Below are 19,660 nucleotides of genomic sequence, written 5' to 3' on the forward strand. Positions count from 1 at the left end.
AATACAACAAATAGAGTTAAGGCGACCGACCTTTGTAACCACTACTACGGTGGTAAATATAAGTGGCGTTACTACTTATAGTCGATGTAAATATTATCATAACCTAACGCATAGCTTCTCTTTACATGTCACAATATCACGGCTGGTATTTTTTAGGTAAGCAGCAGTCTCGAATAATATTTTCTTGTTTTCATCATTATTCACGTCATATTTATTAGAATTGATATAATGATATAATCAATAGGGTTGACAAGACTCAAATTTCGAAAAGTCTGGTTATTCTTGTTTCCTAAAATGCTATAACTTAAGGTACGAGTTGCAGTTACCAATTGTCATCATGTGACCGTCAACTATACAAAGTGGCCGACGACTTATTGTAGGCCTATAGTTATATCTGCAGTAATTTGTTATAACGCCATTCTCTTTACTGATCGACCAGGAAACTGCAGTTCTGTTTCCCTTCATTACCAATGGCGTAATAACAACTTAATTGAGGGTAATTGGATGTCTAAATTAAACAAGTATTATAAAGAATTGAATAAGAACGAATGAACTAAAACTTGATGTTTTTGCGGTTGATCGTGTTTATATTACCTGGGATGTACCCCTGGTGAATATGGTGCACAAGTTAAACGTTGAACTTATGTCTACTAGGTAAAGTTGACATAAACGTACTGTGAAAAAATGGTTACTTTCATTTCACATCTTAAATAGTCTACACAATTAACAGTCAATACTCTCTTATTCAATATACCACCTAGTGTTAAAAAACCAAACAAGCCAATGCGGTAACCATTATGTCTATGGATATGTCTCATAACCAGAGTATTTATATTTATATTTACATGTATATATATATAAATTTATATAAATTTATATATATATATATATATATATATATATATATATATATACATATATATATATATATATATATACATATATATATATATATTTATATATATATATATATATATATGTATATATACTTTTGTAGTGAATATTAATATACTCAATGAGATGTTCCTCTTAATTTCTAAATTAAAATTAAATTCTTCTTAACTAATTACTGAAACAATGAAATAAAGACAAACATGTGTATCTTGTAGCGATATATTTCGGGCGATGCTATATCTTTTTTCCATTTCAGCCTCACACTGACAGCAATCGATGAAAGAAGCAAGGATGGAAATAAAAAAGATTATTTTGTATCTAGAGGTATCGATGATACTAAGTTTAGGTGAGATTAAATGAGCCATTGTCCAACTATGTTATGTATTATGACGTAAACCAATTAACGTAGTATAATGTATATTTCGTTTGCAAATGAAAAAGTTGTTTTTATAATGCATAAAGCATTAATCCGATCAAAAATCATTCATTAGTAAAAAATAAAGCAGAATTACATTAATGTGTACATGCGTGATTGTAAATATATTGCTTATAACAGAAGAAAGTCCCCCCCCCCCCTTCCTTCTAGTGTTTTCTCGCTAAATTTGGCATGAAAACGTTGATGTTATTGCATACAAGCTTCTTGTTCGTAAGAGGGTGGATCCATATGAAAAGTATAATGTGCAATCAAGTTACGTGTTCAGACTGAGCTATGTCAATCTCACATAAACTTTGACCACAAAAAGCGAAAGTGTTGTGTACCCACATAGTATGGACTTACATATGATGTCTCAACATTATTGAAGCTTTCTTGGTTTCATGTTTACAAATTTTTCAAACCTATGTTTGCAGCAAATGGACATTGAACTTCGATTGTAATATGGTTCTTGTACTTACCACATACTTAGTTTCAGTATTAGGTTATTAAGCTTTGTTTACCGGAAACAATACTTGACCTCAGAGATTTGATCTACATACCATTCATTAGTTCATCCCAGGTTTCATTTTTAAGATGTTGTGTTTACAAGGATTTCTGGCTTTCATCTATCTTGAGCTCGAATGACTTTGACTTCCATCAATTTAAATATGTTCTTGCCTCCTTAATCTGTTGTGTTTGGCGATGTGGAGAGTCTGTGACTTGGTTGGGTTGAGTTCCATTCTCCAGTTATTGCACCAGTTGTGTATTCGGTTGTCTGGTTGTAGCTGGCCCATTTTCATCAGCATATTGCTAAATGTTGATGCAGGCGTTGTCTGGTTGAGTGGTTTTTCCGACGTACAGGATGCATTGGATGGGGCTGATGATGCTTTCTAGAGACGTACCAGTGATGAGTTGTAGTAGTGAATAAGGTGATGAACCAATTTCGAATTTGATGATTCGATGAGACAGGAATCTGGCAATCCATCTTGTTAACTTTGCCGGGAAATGATATTTTTTGGTTTTGAGTAGTAGGCCTTCGTGCCACATTCTGTCGAAGGCTTTCTCTGTATCGAAGAAGCCTGCTACTGTATGATGACACCTGGCTTAAGGCGTTGACGTGTCTTTTAAATCCAATGATATAAGAAGCCATTATGTTGTAACAGCTATATGCAAAATATCTTTTTTTTTATCAGCTCATGGCCTACATTGCAATGAGAAGGAGTATGCCACATTCGGCCAAGATGTCGTTATTGATTGTCAGCTAAGATTTGTCAGTAATGTATACTGGTACAGTGAGAAAACGTCGTTTGACAGTCCCCTTGTAAAACTTGAGAACAAGCAGAAAGTAATCCTAGAATCTGGAGAAGGAAACTATGACATTTCGGAGACAGGAGCTTTGTTGATCAAAGACGTAGTGAAAGAGCGCTGTGGTTTATACAAGCTCGTAAGTTTTAACAAGGATGGAATCTACGAAGAAGCTTTTGTTCGCTTAGAACTTTCAAGTAAGTGTATTTCCCTGAATGAAAAGTAATGTTTATGTAAATCTCATTTTGTCTGATGACGAATGAACTCGTACACTGAGGCAAACATTCTTCAAATATCAAAATATTCAATAGTGGATTGTCACGAGTACCTTGAATATTAACTCATTCTACATCGACAGTTTTGGTTCCATGTCAAGTTACTATAACGCCGATTGAAAAAATAATCTCTGCAGGCAGGGAAGTTTGCATAAATAATACATAATAATGGTGTGATCATTTTGCTACACAATGGTAACAAACAACATTCCAAAGTCAAGGATCAGTTAGTTTGTGTTGATTATTATAGAATCCAAATTTGAGTTAAATTGTTCAATTGGAAGCCACCCAACGTGTAAGTTGTATTCCGTAATCCCGTTCGGGTTTCTCCAACAATAACTTCTGATTTTTATGATACAATTGATGCATAATGAGGCTTCAAGTTACTATTTGTTAATTTTTCGTCACAGATAAGCCTCGACAAGAATGTCTGGTGGTTTCTCTTTGTGATTCCTGCTACTGTAGCTCTGACGCAAAGACCAACCACAATGTTTCTTGCAGTGTCATTGGTGCTCGTCCTCAAGTAAACGTCAGCATAATCATTAAAAACGAAGACCTCTACAATGTTACCGTCAGACATAATACAGATACGGATACGTTTGATACTATTGCTTACATGGAGGTTTCTATGGATACATGTGGTTCAAAACTATCAGTGAGATGTTCGGTCGTTGGAAAAAACATATTTGGGATCAAGGACAGTTCTATGGATCTTTATTCAGGTAAAATGTTGTATAAAACCTTTTTGTATGTTAACTAGAACGCCAATAAGCTAAGTGATTCCATGCAAAGTTTCAAATGCCTGCACACACATGGTCTTCTAGTTATAAGCTTTATTCACTTCAAATAATGAATAAGGTTTACTCATGGTGTCAGTATGTATAGTGTATATATATATATATATATATATATGTATATATATAAATATATATATATATATCTATATATATATATATATATATATAAATATATATATATCTATATATATATATATATATATATATATATATATATATATATATATATATATATATATATATATATATATATAAGGTTAGGGTGTCCGCGTACAGAGCGGGAGGCCCGTGGTTCGAATTCCGGTGGAGTCTGGAAGTTTTTTCACCGTTCTTGATTCTCCAAATCATTACGATTTTCATTTATATATATTCATTTGCCTTTGTCGTTTACCTCCATTGCATTAACATAAAGTCTGTTCAAAGTATCTCTTTCGAGATCCGGCTTTAGGAATCACAAATGATTTTCGAGTTGGTTAGCATCATGTTTGATCTCTAGAGTAAGGCAAAGTATGTCACCAAAAACAGAGCTAGTATTGTTCGATACAGGTGACAAACGCCTACAGTGGAATTACGACCTTCCTTACCGGTTTCGAACCTCTGGACATACAATCAGTGCCCATAGCCTAGTGGTAAGGGTGTCCGCGTACAGAGCGGGAGGCCCGTGGTTCGAATCCCGGTGGAGGCTGAAAGTTTTTTCACTGTTCTTGATTTTCCAACTCATAACGATTTTCATTTATATATATTTATATATATATATATTTATATATATAGACATGTATTTCCCATGTGACCTCAACTGACTGAATGTCAAGGGCCAACTTTTTTCTCCGTTGCACTTGGTTTGTTAAGTTAAACGAAACATGCATTAATTTTGTATTCACTTAGTACTCAAGTACGAATGAAAACATAAATAAATAAAATGTTAACAAAGCGACAAAAAGGAATAGCAAACTTGAAGCTTGTTTTTCTTTTGTAATTAATTCCTTGTAGCACCATGCATACAAACCACCGACACACTCACTGACGCCACAGCGAAGGATGAAGAAATATTTGCTTTTTTCGATGGTTTTAGATTAGTAATTGTTGTTGTCTTCGTCGTGACAGCGGTAGTGATATATTTGGTCGTTATCGTCTGTGTTACTGTATGTAAAAGAGGTAAGAAATAATTCAATATACATGTACATTTAGAAAATTTTAGATATATGTGATCATAAAAATAAATTGTATTTTGTTGTAATTTTCAAACGTAGCTCGCCAGACACTGCAACGGTCTTCTGAGCACCCCTTGAGAGACGGTCTTTCCAGGCTGCCAGGTTGCAAGCTTCAACTGCCAAATGTGCTGAAAATACTCGCAAAATCCAATAGCAACGTTCCAAATGACAAAATAGGTTACAGTACTGAACTAAAATCTGGAGAATGATTCCAGACAGCGGCGTGACTTGTACTGAAAAGTATCTAAGTCGACCCTCTTAAGCAATTGATAAAATTCTCTCCGGATACCCTTCAAACTGCGATATCAAAATAAAACCTGACCTCAACAGCGAATGCCAGAAAGTGTCACACCCGGTCATCTAGTGGCACAAAATATGAAACAATTGTCACCATGGTTGAGCTTTAACAAATGTGGACTTTCCTTTTGGGGCGTATTTACATTGCTGCACCGCTCCTTGCTACGCCACATCCCCCAGCCCCAGAACCCACCAATCCTGGCTCAATTTCGACTGTTATTGTACCTCAGTAATTGCTATGCACTGCCTAAGTTCCCGTTATTAGAATCATGGAAATGTGGTTCCCACATGCTGCCTGTCTTCTGTGTGTGAGTGTGTGTAATTTACGTCTATGGGGTTGATTATAGGTAGTTTAATCAGTTCTCGTACCATCAATAATGGACTTGGAACAGAGATATCACTGTAACTAGTAACTAGATCTTATTTTTATACTGGAAAGCAGATCAATATTTCAGCAGTCATACAATGAAACCATCTTCTTACATTCAACGCTGTGATTTTAACAGTGTATATATATCGTCCCCGTTCTGGCGTAGTGACGAATGTTCAAAATGTGAGTTTTGATGAAACGCGCTCTAAACATTTTCACATTTTGACTTTAGTATAGCGTAATTAAAAAAGGATCTTTTGTACCGAAAGTTGTCAATATTTTAAATATAACAAATAGAACTTTGAGTTCTCATATTTGTTGCTGATCGAAAAATTTCTTACAAAGTAGTAATTTTAGTGTAAACATATTCGTCGTTATGTCATGTCATTTTCAGTTAATTTTAGACATTCGTCAAGCATTCGTCACTATGCTAGAACTAAATTTTGAAGTTTCGTCCTGTCACAGACTTGTATTCGTCACTTTTGTGTGTAGTAGCTAGGGTACACCGTGATTGTTCACTGTCACATGGGGAGAGGAAGGGGAAGGGATATGATGAAATTTGAACACACGCAGTTGCAAAAATAATAATTCCAGTGGCGTAATCTGTTAATTCGGAACTCTTATAAAGCTTACAGACTACGGAAAATTGTGTGCAATTCTTCATTTTCAAGTTAGTGTATTACGTGAAATGTCTCTGACAATAGTTTCTAAGTATCTTTCAAATGCTTTGGGAAGCTTTTCCACTGTAGGCCTACTATCCCCTTAAACGGAATGTGAAATTTTTGTTACGCTCACAGGCACATTCATAATATCCAACCCAACCTCGTGTGAATCCTCAAATTTAAAGAAGGAAAACAACTGTGCAATTGTTCAAGTGTTTCCAAGTTGTACTGTAGTATGTTGTTCCTTCTTTTTATTTCCTTCCAGTATACATATAAAATTTATAGAGAGGAGTCATATAATACCTCAACAAGAAGAATAACTCATATAACAGGTTTTTTTTAAGATGAATGGATACCGAACAGTCCAAGAATAACTAATATAAAAGGGGAGAAAATTTCAAGATGATAGGATATCATAGAAAATACATCTACTAATACAAAAGTTAATACATAAAACGATATAACAAACAGACTTCAACAAACATTCTAAGTGCTCGAATGGAATGTATAAAGCAGCACGGTAAATAAATGAGTTGCTGTAAACCTACGTTCGGTATTTTGTGGGGATTACTTACATTTCCGCTCGATTTGTGCAGGAGACTTTCTAGTACAGTATACAAAAGGTTATTTTGATCACTGTTAATCTTATTAGCCATTCTTGTAAACTCAGGTCTTGCAGCAGCATTTACTTTTTCTAAAAGTATATTGTATTCTAAATTAATATAGATGATGTGTATTTAAGAAACTTCATTCTACTTTTCTTTGCTTTTTTTTGCAATATAAAATGGTACCAGACAGGTACTGTATAGATCACATGTGCCAGGTTGTATAATAAAATTGAAAACATTTTCCTTAGCATTTTGGTTAAAGAAAGACACAACGTAAGCCACACTAGATACTTTGTAATATACTTTTTTAATACCTTGATGCTTTGCAAGAAAAGGTCAAACTGTCGTCGCTGTATACTCCCAGTACTCAGTTTTGGAGGTTCTAGCCACATCAGATCCCTCAATAATAATAATAATAATACGTTGCGACCTTGATAGAATGAGACCTTCATGTTATATGGTTTATTTTCAAAAACGAATTTCCTTTATTTTTTTTTTGAGGGGGGGGGGGGGGGTTACGCAATGAAGTCTTGCGGTCACATGTTGGAACTATGTCATTTACAGAACACTGAAAATTTCATTGGTCAGTTTCAACAGACCTCTTATGAATTGTACATGATACAGCAATATCATTGGCATATTTTGTTATAGAAATGTGTGAGTTTGACCTAATTTCATCAGTATATATAGTAAATAATATAGCATATAATGGACCCCCCCCCACCCCAAGGCACACCAACCTTTATTTCCAATATTTCCGATAACCCTTTATCCAACTTTACTTGTCTGGGCCATCCTTGAAGAAATTGTGTCAGCCAATGAATAAGCCATGTTTCTTTGATAATTCGTAAAAGATTTGGCAAGAGAGTATTAAACGCACTTGAAAAGTCAAGAAAAAGACCCTTTGTTATAATTCTTTCCTTACAATCTTAATGAGACACAATATCATGGATTAATCAATCGTTTGATATGGATATGGACTCTTCAAGTGGCTTGAAACTTCCGTTCTGGAACAGCAAGTGCCTTCTCCTTTCTTATGTCAAGCAACCTTTATGGGTTAATAATCCCAATGTATGGAAACCAGGGCTGAGGGTGTATCAGTTTGGTGATGTTCATTTGGTTTCTGTGTCCATGTTTTGACTTGGTGTATTTTTCCAAAAAGTCTGGTATAACTTCCCCTTATGACCCTGGACTTCTCAGCATGTGGAAGAAAACATCCAAGATTCTCTCATTTCTAAATGGTGCTATACAGATGTTCTACTAAGTCTGTCTAACGCCGCAACTCCCACCCCATCCCCCGACCCCGCAACCCGACCTCCCCGTCCTTTGTAGCATATTTTCTATACTTAGTAGAAAAACTATGCTACTACCTTCCAAAGTTTCATGTAAAAGTGTGTGACCTATATCTATGTCACTAGGTATTACTTAGCCAGATAAAGGTAGTTATAAATTAGGCTAGACTAATGTTTATGAAGAGCAGAGCCGCCAATAGCTATGAAACTGAAGACTGGAGGAAGTCTAAAGTGGAAATGAGCTGGTGTTTTGATGTTTTAACTTGTCATAATACTGGTACTTGTGTATTGGACTGTTAACATTTACATTGAGACTGTGACAGAAAACCAAGAGAATTAATGTATACTACACCCTCCTCACTCCATCCCAAGTCTCACTATATGACATCAAACATTGGCAAAAAGGTAGCTCCATGCCAATTTATTCCTGTACCGTGCAAGATAAAGGTCTTAGATATGTTCGGGATAAGTTCATCACAAGGATCTCCGTTACATAAGTTCATTACGATGGTTTGGATTCCTTCTATTTAATCCTAAGGTATTGTTAGGCTGACACTAAGAATGGCTTAAATTAATTAACCTTGGTCTAAGTATTGTGGTCTTGTCGGTCACAATTACAATTTGAGTGGTTTTTCATAATTTTTATACAAGTTACATCCATGGTCATCATGCTCCTGACTTACACCATGGGTTTCCTCATTTACATAACTCTAATTAAATGTACCGACACTGTTGTTACACTGATTCAGTAGAGAAATAGCGTTACTGTATTGTCTATAGCTACTCGCGCAACAGGTATAAGCATCGAATGTATTGCAATCATAACACTAGGCTGCTATTCAGGTATACTATTGTTGACCCACTGGTCATTCCGTTTTCACGATTGAGGCTATCGTGTAGGAGATACTGCATTAATTAATTAATAGATGAGGTGAAAATAATAAAGATATTACCTTCCCATAGTCCGGGTGCTTTCAAATGGATGTATGTTGGTTCTAAAATCAGTATGACATGGTTGTTATGTTCGACTTGTCCCAAAGGGTAATATTCGTCGTTATGCAAAAACGCAGAAACTTTGACAAATTGTGTTACTGAGTCTGAGTGGTCATAATGACGAAATTATAATTCGTCAGTATGTGAAAACGAGAATGCGCCTTAGATGGACATTCGTCAAAAACCAGTCAGAAATAACTAAGAAACTAGACATTTTTTGAACTTCTAACCCGGCTCAATCGATTTTTCACCCTCGAAATGGGTAAGAACATTATTTAACTCAATTTCGCCAAAAGTGCATATTCGTCACTACGCCAAAACGGGGACGATATGTTACATAGTATAAATTACATTTTTCTTTTGATTGGGTTTAATATGTCATATATTTGTACTCCGCTTAATATAAAGCTAGTTGAACGTTTCGTAAGATTGAGGGAATATAAATATCATTACTGATGTCATCTTTCGCACATAGTTATTACGGGGCTTAACGATATTATTACTTTCTGATATGGAATTTCAAATTATAAAATTGTTAAACGTAAATTGGAAACATTTTTCTTTCTAAGGAAGGAATAACAACTCCAGAAATGAACATCAGGAAAGGGACATTGGATTGGTATGTATAATATTAATACAGTACTAACTATTTAAATGATGATATTAAAACATTTCAAGAACCAATTATTGTGCTTCATGAATATTGCTTTATTACAATGTTGAAATTATACTATACACAAAACCACTATAACAAATATTGATAGATTTTACCAATCAAATATAGCCAGATTTTACTTGTAATAAATGTATAAATAAAGTGGCTCTTAGATCTTTTGGAGTATCAGCATGTAGGCTGTATTTCCCGACATTGGTGATAGCGATTCGTTGAATGGGACTTTGCATTGCTAAATATTAAAGTACACGACTCGCTATATTTCATGCAACAGGTAAATTTATTATCAATAACATTCAACCATCAAATTGATTTCTTTGCAGAAAAGGCTATTATTTCCAACCTTTAATTGTCATGTTTTTATCGTCCACAGAATGCAGCAGAACCTCTTCTTACACATTCATCTCAAATACCAGAAGGTATTGATGTAGTGCATTATATTCAGTCTTGATAATTTTATTTTTTTTCTCCTAACATGTAAAGGCAAGACAATCAACAAGGGCGGATTGTCCCTCTACAGAAATGCTACAAAAATGTCGTATAAGTATGTAAATGATGTTACATGACTAATTCAAATCCTGTTTTCAAAATCGATTTAATTTATAAACAAAATTATCAATTTGTTATAACCAATGTTAATTTTTAACAATTATTATGAATGTTATTAAGAATGTTGATGAAACTTAATACTAAACTAACGTGACTCTTGTGTGACTTTTCTTGTTTAAGGAGAAATAGAAAAGTTGATAAAACATCTTCAAGATCGATATCAGTCGATGAGCTACATAAAACCACTGCCATGGGGAGAGAAGGTTCTCATCGATGAACTCTACACAGAAACTATATGTCACGTTACTTATCCGAATAGACCCACAGAAACCAAGACCAGCAAATCCTTGCTCGATCCAAAGGTCTCTCAAGAAATAAAGAGGGCGTTGTTTATTGCAGATATTGGTCATGGGAAGACAACACTTGGTCAGTATCTAGCGTGTCAGTGGTCAAAGAAGAAACTAAAGGAACAGAAGAAAGAAATGCTTTTTATCCTGCCACTGACAGGAATCGATATTAATGCCGGTATTGGAGAACAATTACATAAAACTTTGCCAGGAGATATGAATATCTCACGTGAACAACTGTGTGACATTATACTGAAAAGAAAATGTCATCTACTGCTGGATGGATTAGACGAAATAAATCAACATGAAAATACTAGCAATACAGATGTTGTCTCAGCTGGTGATATTTCATTGAAACGTTTATTGAGCGAGTCCATGTTGAATCAATACCCACATCTGAGGTTATGGGTTACATCACATACGATAGATCAGTCAAAGTGTATTTACGGAAAGCCATACGTTGAAGTGGAGATTTTAGGATTCAATACAGACGGAATAAAAACATACGTTCGTAAAACATTGGATTATTACAAAAGAATGAAGCCATGTGAGAAAAGAATGATTCATAGAGATGGTTTCAATGATTCATCTTACGTTCCAAAAAATAAAGAAACAAATGAAGAAAATGGTGCAGAGATAATAGAAAAAACAATTTCTACCTTAGACCAAAATGACTTAGTGCAAATCTTTAAAGATACACCGTTGTATATTGTTATGTTTATTCATATCATAATGTCGAAGCTACTTCAAATCAATGGGGCAATCAATGAGTTGAACATTAACAAGATGTCTTCATTAGTTAGTTCAATCATAACTTGCCTCGACAGAAGGTTCCAGGAGAAGCAGGGTAACGAAACTAAGTTAACAGAGCTACTACCGTTACGTATGAAACTCGCGATAGCATCTTTAAATTATGATTTAGAAATAGGTGAGTCGATTACAAACTTTGATCTTAAGGAAGCACGTCTTCAAGCTCATGAAATAGAAATGGCTCAATCAATTGGATATATAAAACCTATCAAATCGTTGCATAGTGTTGGCGTGTCAAAATCAGACTACAATGTGTTCTCTCATGATTATATTCAAGAGTTTTGTATTGCGGAATATATTGTTTCAGAGGATTTAGACGCTTTAAAGAAGATCCTAAAAACTTTAAAAACCAACAAGACAGAAGAAAATATAAGAACTTCCCGAATATTGCGATTTATATGCGGTATTTCTACAACTAGAAAGAGAGAAGAAGCATTGAAGTTCTTATTAAAAAATGAATGCTGGAATACATTAACAGATTGCATGTACGAATCGGAAAACGTTGAGGATATTCTTGATATTCACCTTAATGCAGAAGCTGTCAAACCGTCGACTCTTTTGCAGAACTATACGTCACATTCTAAGATGAAAGTTGTGCGTTTAGATGAGCGATATCATCAGAATGCTTTTAAACTGTTTATGGGAAAGTGCTTATGTTCAAATGTAAGTTTAAGTTATTTTTTATCCACATATGTATTAAGAAGTCATTCCCATCAAATCACCAAAAGGCTTAATTGATACAAACTGGTCAGAATAACTTGAAATCAAATGACAGTTGTCAGCGGAGGGTAATTTACACTCAGCAATGTTACCTTGTTTATTTTTTGTAATGTTTGTTTATTTTCGATGCATTTGATTTCACAAATGTTATCATCTCGGCTTTTTAGTACCAAATTGATTAACCCTTGAAACTTCACATGGGCCCATTGGGATCTCGGCAATCTTTGGATACTTACATAACCGTGTATTTGATTTCATTGTTGGTGTAATGCCATAGTATTGAACGTGTTAATTCATCGTTTATTCCGAACAATTCTCGCTTCTTATCTCTGATATTGTTTCATTCAAAATTACTCACTGCCTTAGTAATGCAATGCCAGTTTCATAGATAACATTTTTCACATTAAAAGTGCATAATTATGCGGATAGGGAGTGGTGTCTTAGACTGGGACCACAGTGACAGTTTTTGTTATACTTTTACAAGCAGTTTAAAGCTACTGCTAAAATTTGTTCTACAAAAATCTGCTGCGGAATCTGTGCTCAGAAATGATATAAATATATAGTAACAGTGTAGACTTTGTGTAACTTTATGTTTTATGCAAAGTGGCCTTGAATAGCATTCATTATTAGTAGTACAAAACTCTTTCTGTCAATGGCATGTTTCATCAATATAATGCAATATAGGTAAAGGCTTAGACATACAAAGAATTAACTGGGTTTCGGCAGGAAAGTTTGCTGGTTGGGATGTAACTTCTTCTCTACACACAACAACTGCACGATTACATAATAACCTGTCCTTCACGATAAGGAAGTGAAAGGTAAAATTTAACAGGAAATAATTATACAACCGTTGAATCCGTATCCTTGCCGGCTAGTCCCGATAATACACGTGTATTAAGTTAAGCAAAACAGGCCTCCTTACGGCCCAATGCTTTTTCATATAGATATCTAGCTGACTTCTTTTAATCTAATATAATTTATATTCTGCTAGTCTAGAAAATCTAATATAATATTAATTCGGCTATTCTAGAAATGCAGGTCAAATGGCCCTGTAATGTGTCATTTGTTTTTGTCACACTGAAAAGAGAGGTTTATTTTGTTAATAGTGAACAATTACAAGGAATGATTTGGTGTGTCTCTTAATTGGGTATGTGAGTCGTTTATGACATTACATATAGAGAAAGTAAGTCACCATCTAACGTAACGCTCCGCATAATATCACTTTAATTAGATTTGCTTATACCTTTTTAAGCATTGTAGAGGGTTTTTGTTTTTTTAACTGGAATTAGCAGGCTGTTGATTTTATTGACCATCTCTGTAATTGTAAATCTTGCATTCAGAGAATAGTTAAACTGACGACTAATCCCATTTTTTCCAGCTATGCTTTGATTCACCTAGAAACCGGTTATCAATCAGTGCATATAGAATGATGTTGTGAATAACACACACAGACACATATTGTATTGCAAACCAATTACACTTATTAATACCATGTCGTGAGAGGAATACGTCAGCTATAATATATTTAACAATTTTCATGTGAGTTATTCCATTATGAGTTGGTCGACGTTTTATTAAAATTTGTATTATTTTTATTTTTTCGAAGCTACACTTTGACTCAATATCTATCGGTGCAGAGTGCCCATTGAAATTCCTGCTGTCACTGACGTTGCCTATGGTCGACACCGTTGAATTGCGTAATCTCTCCTACGTCAATAAAGAAAGTAGTCATACGGTCGTGAACATTATTTTGTGGGCGATGGCCACAAATGTCAATAATCGGATCAGGTAAGATAGATTATATTTATCATTAGCCTTCCTTCAAGTTTGGTTGTGACAGAAGAATTTATTAACACCAACTAACAGCCAAACACATGATTTTTTAAAACAAACTTGTGCCATACTTAGTGGCTACATAGTATGACTAACTTTAATATTATTTTGTAATTTGCTAGGTATTCCTAACTATCAACCAACAGTTTTTTCTTTGTGCTATTAATTATTCATTTTTGCAGATTTTTGAAAGGCAATGTTCCTGCAAAGATTGACTCCGAATTGATAATCAAATGCAATACTACAAGTAAGTTTAAAAGTTACGTAACTTTAATCCTCTGTTTATAACGGTAAGTGGTGTTCAATATTGGATGACTAAATTTAAAAGGGAATTTATCTGATTTAATCATCAACAAGTTCAACTGCGGGTTAATCATTTCATGTCAAAGTTCTAACTATATTTGTCAATAACATGGGATTTGTTTGTCCGAAAATATCATTAAAAAACGACTACTTTCTTAATCACTTTCCACACAGCCACTAGATAAAGATTTTCCATCGTGTTTCAGGCTTGTTTATGAGACCCATATTTACAACTTCATAAGTTTGATGATAATTGGCGCGATTCGTTTTCTTACCAGCTGAGTAAGAAGTCTCATTTCAGGAGAATACCAAAGACAGGACTTAATAGCTGTCCATCGTGCACTATTACTTATAAGATTTGTTATAAATGACTTTCGTTTCATGTTGCTGTCTTATTATTATCTTTAAAATTAAACTCTAGTTGAAGATTAAACCAACTGAAAGATCATAGGGATCTGCGTGATTATCTCGATGAAGAATTCAATTTTACACGAGGCACGCTAAAGTACAATATTTGCATATAATGTGCGTGTATGGAACAATGCGCGCGTCGTTATTCCTCAGCCAGCATGTATACTCATTACATTATTCAGTGGATATGTAAATTACATTTGAAAGACAATGTTTCGTTTTGGATGTATCTTTATTTTAATAGATCATTGTCCATGTTGTCTAAGATTCAAAGAGTGACTTAGACATCGCATTGGATTCAAGGTTTATAATATCAGGCCATCATATCTGATAATGTCATATTTGGAGAATGTATGTAATGTGAATATTTGCCTTTGTATACTGTGGCCAATATGCACATTACCGATGTATGTACATATGTAAGGAAGCGCGTTGAGCGTGAAAGTTCACCGGTGGTTTAGACACACCCGACGACCAGTTAGGCTGGTAGAGCAGTTCATACTGTAAACACATAAATGCGTGACGTGTTATTGACATATAAGATGGAAATATAGGTGCAATTTCGTTTAATAAAACTAATTAATGTGAAACAATGTACAGATAACATATGATGCTTTTCCACAAAAGCTTTACTAATTATCTAACTGTAGTTATTATACAGCTACTATTATGACTGCAGATGCTACATTTACCGACCTTGAAAGGTGAAAAAGCTAGGCCGATCATTGATATCAAATGTGAACTTGTTGTTGATCGATGTTGTGTTATAGTTGCGTATAACTCTGATGGAAGCGACAGAGGAAATGACCAAATTTTGGACCTCGAAAGCGGGACTTGGATGAAACCTTCCGGAACAGCTATTGCTAAAGGGTAAATACGTGGGTAACCTTTTCATATGGTAATCTATACCGCACAGAATCAGAGTAGAATCAGGGAATGATGTCATGAGGGTAAACCTTACATGCCCAAACAGTGTTTTTAGAATAGTTTACGTCTACTTCCATCGTTTATGTAAATGGATATAAGCGTGCATATTACATACTTTAGCTTTTTACAACTTATTCAACTGGACTGCAAATATAACTGAACGGTGATTATCTTTCATTATCCTTGACGTATGTTTGAGGCATCTGAAACATAATTTGAACTACTGACACCATTGCATATGTGATACAAACTGTTACTTGGAGTTATTGCAATAAGATAGATCTTACACGAGATACCTACAATTTTCGCTGTATTCATTTGAAATATTAATTCATGTGATATTGATTGTGACTACCATATTTTATAATGTCATATGACCATACAATGTTTTGATTAAAACTTTGGAAGTTAATAGAAATTTATCAGTACTTGATATGATGGTACCCAGGTGAACGAACTCCGTAAACGAAGTTGTCATTTTCATAGCATATAGAATACAGTGTCACCTCGTGTAAGCTGTAATTAAGGACCTAGTTGATACACTTATTGAATCACGAGAAAGCATATTGGCATAAATTTATTGATTTCTTTTATCTTTCAGGCAATTTTTTTCAGCTTATACGTAAATGATTGCAAGAAGACCTGTCTAAATATATGGAGTGATGTGGAATGCCCCCATCTCGATAACGGGTAACTGGTGAACCAAATCGGGCATTTCAAAAGGAAAAGAAACAATAAAGCTATCTTTCCAAATAATAACACCGTTGTTTTTATGTCACACTCTGAAGGGACGAACATTATATCGTGATCCGATGTGACAGGAATTGCCATACATCGTGCAAGAAACTTCACAATTTGCAGCAAACAAACTGTTGTGGACGATTCAGTGCATCGCAAGTCTATTTCGAGCATGAGCGCCTTTGAAAGTGTTTTCATATAAATGCATTACACAGCTTAACTGAGACATTTATAACGTTATGTGACTGTTGACTTTTATAAAGTATAGACTCTTTCGATAATGTTTTGTGAAGTAATTACCATAACTAGTGGCGTGCGCAAGCTGTCAAAATTTGGCTGGCCAGATTGCTTAAGGCATGAACCTGTACAGAAGGCCAGAGGCGAGTATTTGAGGTCCTCCATCAAAAACATAACAAAGGATTAGCCGTAAAATGTTACATTCTAAGGTATATGTTGATCATCAATTGAGAAATAATTCTTGCCTGACTTAACTTTTACACAAATGTGGATAGGAGGTGGTGAACAAAGTGAGACGAAAACAGAAAAGACTCATTAAAACTAGAGAGATGGAATTTCTGTTAATTCGAGTTATTGGGAATGTTCGACATGTAAATAGAAATGGAAAACACATCAGAAGGGAAACCGCTTATCATAATCATATTTAGAGCTTATAAACTATATATTACATCAACTTACTAACACTTTTAGTGTTGAAATTGGTTCATGAAAATGAACCAACATATAAGTTCAAGAACTAATGTGAATATTTTGATTTGCAAAGGCAATTTTGATACAAAAGAAAGGTAAGCGTTTAATTTTTTATTTGAATATACTTCAGTAATATTTAGAATAATGTTTTTCCTTTCAGCATGTTCATTCACTATACTTTAAGCCATAGGCGTACGAGGCGGGTTACTGGGGGGGGGGGGGCTGCAGTCCCCCGACCAATTTTTTGGAATAATTCGGACAATATGCTGAGAATTTTTCGGGCACCAACTGAAAGAAAAATATTTTGCAATGTTTTCCAATAGTTAAACTTATATTATTATTATCATTATTATTGTAACGACTTCCTTAATAATTAAAACCAATATGGAAGGGTAACAACACGGAAAATGATTGCTGTTATTGGCAGGTGATGTAATAACCGATGAATGCCTATATGATACGCACATTGTGATGTTGAACACGCGCGGAGCGCGCGAAAAACTTTGGTTATATTTTTCGGACAAGTCGTTACAGCCCCCCCCCCCCCCCCCAAATCAAATTACGCTCCTACGCCTATGCTTTAAGCTATGTAGTACATAAATCTCATCCAAACATTAGCGTCAAGTTATATCTCATGTAAACATTTTCAAGCATATCCAGGTGTATACGTGAAGATTTCAAACATTAGAATACATATAATAATAACCATTGTATGTCCTCTTTCTCTTTCTCAATAGCATCAATGTAATATATTCAGATACAATATCTAATAAAATAAAACTGAGAACAAACTGCTTATCCACTAGAGAGCCTGTGTAAGAGAAAGTGTAAAAGTAAGTTGGCCTGACGTTTCGATCCTAGCAGGATCTTCTTCAAAGGCTAAATGACAAGTAACAGTAACAGAAGGGACAAAAACACGCAAAAAATACAGACAGGTTAATGAGCATGGTGAACACAAAGAGATAAATGTAAGGGGATTAGTAGACAACGGATGGAGGGAAGAAAGAAAGAAACCAACAGGGGAAGAGGAGAGGTAGGAGATATACAGTGGAGGGACAAAGAGAGTATTAAGCGAAGGGGGTAGGGAATAAACTAGAGAAGGAAAAAGACATTCCCTGTAGGGACAATTAATGATATGTTGGGAAGGTTAACGTGGTCTCCAACTGGGGTCTCAGTTTTTGTTCTGAAGGACAAAGACAAAGACAGAACAAAGACTGAGACCCCAGTTGGAGAACATTTTAACCTTCCAACTTTTGTACATTACTAAATTATATGCTACATCAGATTTTAGTTCAACAAAAAGTACTCTAGTTTTAACTTTCAAAACGTCTCACGGACCCCCTGAGATGGACTCACGCACCCCCTTATGATTCATGTACCCCAGTTAGGGAACCCCTGACTAAGAGTTCCTAAAATCGATCCAAAATAACCGCGATTGTATACACAACAATCTCGTTTTGACTTTACAGAGATTGTTAAAGTTAGTCTGTTTAACATTAGCATTTGTAAACTTGATCAAATAGTTACAAAATTACTGAGATATATACTGAGTACACAAAATTTAAAATATTACATCCATGGCGCAAGTGAAGTTAGCATTTACCTAGCAGGTGCCTTTAGCTTCTACCTTGAATTACATTTCATGTTCTTATGTAGTACGTGATTATAGGTTAACGGTCGTCAAAAGTGTCAATAAAATATTAGAAGTAGGGATATAGTTACAAATAGCAAAAGGTAGGTTAAGATAGAGTTGACAAATTTGAGAAATTCATTCCATAATGAGTAGAGTTTGCCGTTAGAAAGCTCAAAGTGTGGCATAATTGAATCCCACACGCAAACGTTTTTTTTTTCTTTTCTTCTCAGGGATATCTGGTGTATCGACACTAGTGTTCTTTGTCCATAGTGTCATTAATTTTCGCATCTTTCGATCTTTTTCTGAGGATGGGATCAACTAACACAGTTTTATATTTCTATCTATACAATAAAGTTACACCAGAAACGTGCAGCTATTTCAACCAGATTCCCATACATGTTCAGATTCCCACACATGTTCAGATTCCCACACATGTTCAGATTCCATTACATTGTTCATAACGGCACAATCTTTTGTATCGTACTGTCTTTCAAAGGCCTGCCTCGCGTAGGAAATATGTAGTAGTTCTAACTGGAGCAAATCTGTTTCCACACTTAGTCATAGTTAATATGCTAAATAATGACAGAACATTCGAGCCAAATGGTTCAGACTGGCATTTTTTTTCACATTCATCCTTGGAACTTGAAGAGTTAAATTACTTCTATAGCACACCGCCTATTCAACCCTCCCCCTATTCAACACCCTATTTGACCCTCTCTTCAATCTCAACTTAACATGTCGGAGGAATTTACAATCTCCTCCTTTCCCTCTCCCCCTTTTGCCCGTCGACCCGCCTTCCACTTCACCCGCTCCCCATCTTTGAATGGCCGCTGATTTTATCACTGCTGACAAAACAAGGCTTCAAGTGAAGGATATTGACCACAGTAAC

The 19,660-nt window shown here is 35.0% G+C and overlaps 1 protein-coding gene across 1 annotated transcript; it reads left to right on the forward strand.

The window, feature by feature from the left end:
* The first annotated feature begins 26 nt into the window (after nucleotides 1-26).
* Nucleotides 27-17,846, forward strand: LOC139977581 (uncharacterized). The gene is made up of 12 exons (XM_071986979.1): nucleotides 27-156; nucleotides 1,151-1,240; nucleotides 2,503-2,811; nucleotides 3,300-3,611; nucleotides 4,677-4,841; nucleotides 9,689-9,738; nucleotides 10,166-10,211; nucleotides 10,522-12,161; nucleotides 13,825-14,006; nucleotides 14,234-14,298; nucleotides 15,536-15,635; nucleotides 16,294-17,846. The coding sequence occupies exons 2-12, from the start codon at nucleotides 1,171-1,173 to the stop codon at nucleotides 16,316-16,318; spliced, it is 2,964 nt and encodes a 987-aa protein (XP_071843080.1). The 5' UTR covers nucleotides 27-156; nucleotides 1,151-1,170; the 3' UTR covers nucleotides 16,319-17,846.
* Nucleotides 17,847-19,660: the final 1,814 nt, after the last annotated feature.

Source organism: Apostichopus japonicus, chromosome 12 (genome assembly GCF_037975245.1).
Source record: "Apostichopus japonicus isolate 1M-3 chromosome 12, ASM3797524v1, whole genome shotgun sequence".
NCBI lineage: Eukaryota > Metazoa > Echinodermata > Holothuroidea > Aspidochirotida > Stichopodidae > Apostichopus > Apostichopus japonicus.